Source organism: Tachyglossus aculeatus (genome assembly GCF_015852505.1).
Source record: "Tachyglossus aculeatus isolate mTacAcu1 chromosome 12 unlocalized genomic scaffold, mTacAcu1.pri SUPER_6_unloc_1, whole genome shotgun sequence".
NCBI classification, from domain to species: Eukaryota; Metazoa; Chordata; class Mammalia; order Monotremata; family Tachyglossidae; genus Tachyglossus; species Tachyglossus aculeatus.
In genome coordinates, this window is record NW_024044828.1 from 18,297,988 (window position 1) to 18,303,987 (window position 6,000).

Here is a 6,000-nt window from a genome sequence, read left to right on the forward strand (position 1 = left end):
GGGGGGCGGTGCGTTGCCCCCTGGAGAGGGCACATCTGTGCCATTTACTGCCGCCCTCACCCATTCTGCTCCGTGACAGGGGAGGGAGGAGAAGGCAGGGAAGGAGGGCACAGAGTGGGAGTAATTATTATCTCTTAGACCACACATTAGCCCGAAGACGGAGAGCAACAGATGTGCCAGGGGAGAAGGAGGAGGGGAGAGACGGCAGAGACGAGGAGGCAGGGGCAGCCGGGAGAGACGGGCAAGCGGCCTGGAAAGAGGGGAAGAGTCAGAAAGCCAGCCCGGCCGCGGGGGACGGGCTCGGGGGGCAGAAGGGCTGGGGGCGTTGAGAAGGACAGGCCCAGGGACCGGTGGTGGGACATGCCAGGAAAGGAGAAAACTTCCTGAGAGGGGGCAAGGCTGGATGGAAGGGGGGCTCCTGGGAAGGGGAGGAAGGACCACCCTCTGCATCCCTCTCTGTTGCCCTGGGAGATGGAGGAGACTCGGGGAATGAAGCCACCCGCCCCACGACCCCTCTCTTCCACTCTGATGATGATGATATTTGTTAAGCGCTTACTATGTGCAAAGCACTGTTCTAAGCGCTGGGGGGATACAAGGTGATCAGGTTGTCCCACGGGGGGCTCACAGTCTTAATCCCATTTTCCAGATGAGGGAACTGAGGCCCAGGGAAGTTAAGTGGCTTGCTCAAGATCCCACAGCTGACACGTGGCGGAGTGGGGATTCGAACCCATGACCTCTGACTCCAAAGCCCGGGCTCTGTCCACTGAGCCACGCTGCTTCTCCACCTCCTTCCCCAGCCCAGCTGGGGCCCCATGGGCTAACGAAGGTGAAAAGCACTTAGTCCAGTGCTCCACACTGGAAACGCTCGATAAATACCATTGATTAAACCGATCAAACCCCTCTTCCCTCCTGGGCCCTGGCCTGAGGGTGCAGGGGTATGCCAAGAAGCCCCCAACCAGGGGGGCTCACAGAGTTGGGCCAGGGAGGGGTTCACTGATAAGAGCCAGCATGGCTCAGTGGAAAGAGCCCGGGCTTTGGAGTCAGAGGTCATAGGTTCAAATCCCGTCTCCGCCAATTGCCAGCAGTGTGACTTTGGGCAAGTCACTTGACTTCTCTGTGCCTCAATTACCTCATCTGTAAAATGAGGATTAAGACTGTAAGCCCCCCGTGGGGCAACCGAATCACCTCCAGCGCTTAGAACAGTGCTTCACACGTAGTAAGCGCTTAATAAATGCTATTATTATCTTCTAGACTGTGAGCCCACTGTTGAGTAGGGACCGTCTCTATACATTGCCAACTTGTATTTCCCAAGCGCTTAGTACAGTGTTCTGCACACAGTAAGCGCTCAATAAATACGATTGAATGAATTAATGAAAGAGCCCCTCTTTCCCCAGAGCCCCCCTCCCCAAAGCCCCAGCCCAGACAGAAGAAACGGCCTTTAGGAGATCATCATCATCATCATCATCAATCGTATTTATTGAGCGCTTACTATGTGCAGAGCACTGTACTAAGCGCTTGGGAAGTACAAATTGGCAACATATAGACAGTCCCTACCCAACAGTGGGCTCACAGTCTAAAAGGGGGAGAGATAGACAGAGGGACGGACAGACACGCACATTAATTGGATACTTTCTGGTTGGGGTCTTCTGGGGGGGCGACAGGGAATAGGGGCCTGAGATCCGGGGGCAGGGGCACCCTCCATCCTGCAGGGAAAACTCATTTTCAGGGGTTGGTGATGCCACAGGAGAGCAGGAGGGGCAAAATTTAACTTTGGCAGCCACCCGTTAGCAGGCTTTTTTATGGTATTGACGACGCACTTCTATGTATCAATGCCAAGCCCTCTTGAGAGGATGGAAGAGATAATAATAATAATGATGGCATTTATTACGTGCTTACTATGTGCAAAGCACTGTTCTAAGGGCTGGAGAGGTTACAAGGTGATCCGGTTGTCCCACGGGGGGCTCACAGTCTTCATCCCCCTTTTGCAGATGAGGTCACTGAGGCCCAGAGAACAATAATAATAAGGATAGCATTTATTAAGCGCTTACTATGTGCAAAGCACTGTTCTGAGCGCTGGCAAGGTTACGAGGTGATCAGGTTGTCCCACGTGGGGCTCATGGTTTTAATCCCCAGTTGACAGATGAGGTCACTGAGGCCCAGAGAAGTGAAGTGACTTGCCCAAAGTCACACAGCTGACAAGTGGAGGAGCCGGGATTTGAACTACTGTGATTTGGGACTGGGATTTGAACAACGAGTCAGGGGTCATGGGTTCAAATCTCGGCTCCGCCAGTTGTCAGCTGTGTGACTTTGGGCAAGTCACTTCACTTCTCTGTGCCTCAGTTACCTCATCAGTAAAATGGGGATTAAGACTGTGAGCCCCCTGTGGGACAACCACCTTGGAACCTCCCCAGCACTTAAAACAGTGCTTTGCACATAGTAAGAGCTTAATAAATGCCATCATCATTATTATTATTATTATTACTACTATTACTGTGTGCAGAGCACTGCACTAAGCACTTGGGAAGTACACTTCGGCAACAAATAGAGACAATCCCTGCCCACAGCGGGCTCACTTTTCATTCACTCATTCATTCGTATTTATTGAGCGCTTACTGTGTGCAGAGCACTGGACTAAGCTCTTGGGAAGGACAAATTGGCAACAGATAGAGATGGTCCCTACCCAACAATGGGCTTGCAGTCTAGAAGGGAGACACGGCCAACGAAACAAAACAAGCAGACAGGTGACAGAACAAGTAGACGCTCCCCACCTAAGGGTCCCCGTGGACCTTCCCCATGTTCCCCCAATTCTAGGGGGGCTGGGGTGCGGTCAGCATCATGGTGACCATGTCCAGGGGAGAAACGGTGGGCTCCGGGAGAGTGTGATGAGAGGGGAGTGAAGGGGGAGGTCTCTTTAGCCCTTGACGGTGCCCTCCCCTCTTCGCAGGGACCCCCAGAGGAAGATGACAGACCCTTTTAAAAGAATATTTATAGGGCAGACCCAAAAAACAGCTTCCGTAGAGGTGATGTACAGTGCTCAAGCTCTTAGTACAGTGCTCTGCACATAGTAAGCGCTCAATAAATACAACTGATGATGATGTCCACCGGAGGATGATGAACGTGGTTGAGTGAGGCTTGGGAGGTTGTGTGTGTGTGGTCTGGGGAGAGCGTCGGAAGCCCCCATCCATGCCCCGACCCCCGCGGAGGGGCTCACAGGAAGAAGTGGGGGTGGTCCCCAGGGCAGGCCGCAGTGGCCATCTTGTCGCAGCGGGCCTTGTAGAGGTCGCGCTCCTGGGCCAGGCGGGCCAGCTCGGCCCTCAGGGCGTCCAGTTGGGCCGCCAGCCGGGCCCGCTCGGCCTCCAGCCCCCGTCGCTGCTGCAGCCGCTTGGAGCGACAGGCCTGAGCGTAGCCACGGTTCTTCAGGGTCCGCCGCCTCTGCTTCAGCCGGGTCGCCTCGTCCCGCCCGCAGCCCCGCAGGCGCCGGTTCAGCTCCCGCACGGACATGGCCACCAGCGCCGCGTCCGAGAACCTCTCCGCCGGGCCCGGGACCTAGTGGGCCAAAGGGTGGGCTCAGTGACCAGCTTGTCCCAAGGACAGACCGTTCCCCATCCCCTGGCCTCTTCCCCCACATCCCCAGGCCACCCCCTTCTCCCCGCAGGACACCCTTCCTCATAATAATAATAATAACTGCGGTGTTTGTTAATCAATCAATCAATCAATCAATCGTATTTATTGAGCGCTTACTGTGTGCAGAGCACTGTACTAAGCGCTTGGGAAGTACAATTTGGCAGCATATAGAGATGGTCCCTACCCAACAGTGGGCTCACAGTCTAGAAGGGGGTGACACACAACAAAACAAAACATATTAACAGGCCCTGCTGACCCTATATGTTGCCAATTTGTACTTCCCAAGCACTTAGTACAGTGCACTGCACATAGTAAGCGCTCAATAAATACGATTGATGATGATGATATTAACAGAATAAAATAGATCGAATAGATAGGCACTGTAAAGAATAATGATGGTGTTTATGAAGAGCTTACTATGTGCAAAGCACTGTTCTAAGCGCCGGGGAGGTTACAAGGTGATCAGGTTGTCCCATGGGGGGCTCACAGACTTCATCCCCATTTGACAGATGAGGTAACTGAGGCCCAGAGAAGTGAAGTGACTTGCCCAAAGTCACACAGCTGACAATTGGCAGAGCCGGGATTTGAACCCATGACCTCTGACTCCAAAGCCCGGGCTCTTTCCACTGAGCCATGCTGCTTCTCATACTAAGCGCTGGGGTGTTTACAAGCAAATCGGGTTGGACGAGGCAAGGTCCGGGCCCACCCCTTACCCCCTCATCTTGTTCTCCCCCACCCTGTGACCCGAGGGTCCGGGGGGCGGGGGCGGATTTAGATTATTCATAATCTCCTCAATCCGCACCCCGGCCCGGCTGTGTCTATAATTAATAGGATTAATATAATTAATAGCTACAGCCCTCTGACATCCCAGCGCCACCCCCGACCCTGTCAGCCTCCCCCAGCCCCCTCTCGAATACTAACTGTGGGCATTTATAATAATAATAATAATAATGATGATGGCATTGATTAAGCGCTTACTATGTGCAAAGCACCGTTCTAAGCGCTGGGGAGGTTACAAGATGATCAGGTTGTCCCCCGGGGGGCTCACAGTCTTCATCCCCATTTGACAGATGAGGGAACTGAGGCACAGAGAATAATAATAATAATAATGGCATTTATTAAGCGCTTACTCTGTGCAAAGCACTGTTCTAAGCACTGGGGAGGTTACGAGGTGATCAGCTTGTCCCCCGTGGGGCTCACAGTCTTCATTCCCATTTGACAGATGAGGGAACTGAGGCACAGAGAAGTGAAGCGACTTGCCCAAAGTCACCCAGCTGATAGTTGGCGAAGCCGGGATTTGAACCCATGACCTCTGACTCCAGAGCCAGGGCTCTTTCCACCGAGCCACGCTGCTTCTCATTTCTGAAACTCTGACTATGAGCTACACACTGTACTGAGCGCTGGGGTAGATAGAAGGGTATCAGGTGCCCTGTGGGGCTCACACACAGGAGGGAGAAGAGGCTTTGGATCCCCGTTTGGCAGGTGAGGAAACTGAGGCACAGAGAAGTGCAGTGATTTGGCCAAGGACACAAGGGCCCAAGCTCTTTCCATCCGGCCCTGCTGCTTCCTGGCTCTCTCTTCTCCTGGAGGGAGTTCCCGGGCCTCCCGCGACCCTCTGGACTCATTCATTCAATCGTATTAACTGAGCGCTTCCTGTGTGCAGAGCACTGTACTAAGCGCTTGGGAAGGACAAGTTGGCAACATATAGAGACGGTCCCTACCCACCAGTGGGCTCACAGTCTAGAAGGGGATTCATTCGGCTTGCCCCCCACCCTGGTCTTCCCCTGTGCTCACCTGGTGGTGTCCGTCGTCCAGCTGGTCTGGGGGTCCCAGGCCGTGGGGGCGAGGGGGCTCAGCAGGGGCAGGGAGATGACCCTGCAGGAGCTCCATGGCCTCCTCGGGGGTCAGGCCTACCCCCTCCCCTGCCTCGGTCCCCAGCTGCTGCTGCAGGGCCGCCAGCCAGTACAGCTCCTCCAGGGCCGGGTGGGCACGCTCGGCGGTGCCCGTGTCGCTCAGGGAGGGCGAGGGTGGCACGGAGCTGTAGGGCGTGGAGCCCAGGGAGGTCTCGGACAGACCACCCCCTGCTTCGGAGGGCTCCCGTTTCACCTCGAACTTCATCAGGTCAAAGTCATTGACGTATTCCATGGCCAGGGGGCTGGGGGGGAGCGCCATGTCGGGGGCGAAGGGGGTCTCTGGAGGGCGGAGGGAGGAGCAACCGATCAGAGATGCCACCCTGCCCACCCTACTCTGGTACTTGCTTGTAGACACCCCCAACAAGCTCCCACGGCCCAGGCCTCATGACCGGCCTCTCACAGAGCATCCTGGCAGGGCACTGGGGTAGAGTGCCCCCCGGGAAAACAGGATGGGACCCACCCC

General features: G+C 55.1%; 1 protein-coding gene across 1 annotated transcript; it reads right to left on the bottom strand.

The window, feature by feature from the left end:
- Positions 1-3,207: 3,207 nt before the first annotated feature.
- Positions 3,208-5,796, bottom strand: NRL (neural retina leucine zipper). Its single transcript, XM_038741157.1, has 2 exons — positions 5,419-5,796; positions 3,208-3,546 (listed from the first exon to the last, which is right to left on the bottom strand). The coding sequence occupies exons 1-2, from the start codon at positions 5,794-5,796 to the stop codon at positions 3,208-3,210; spliced, it is 717 nt and encodes a 238-aa protein (XP_038597085.1).
- Between the last annotated feature and the right edge of the window lie 204 nt (positions 5,797-6,000).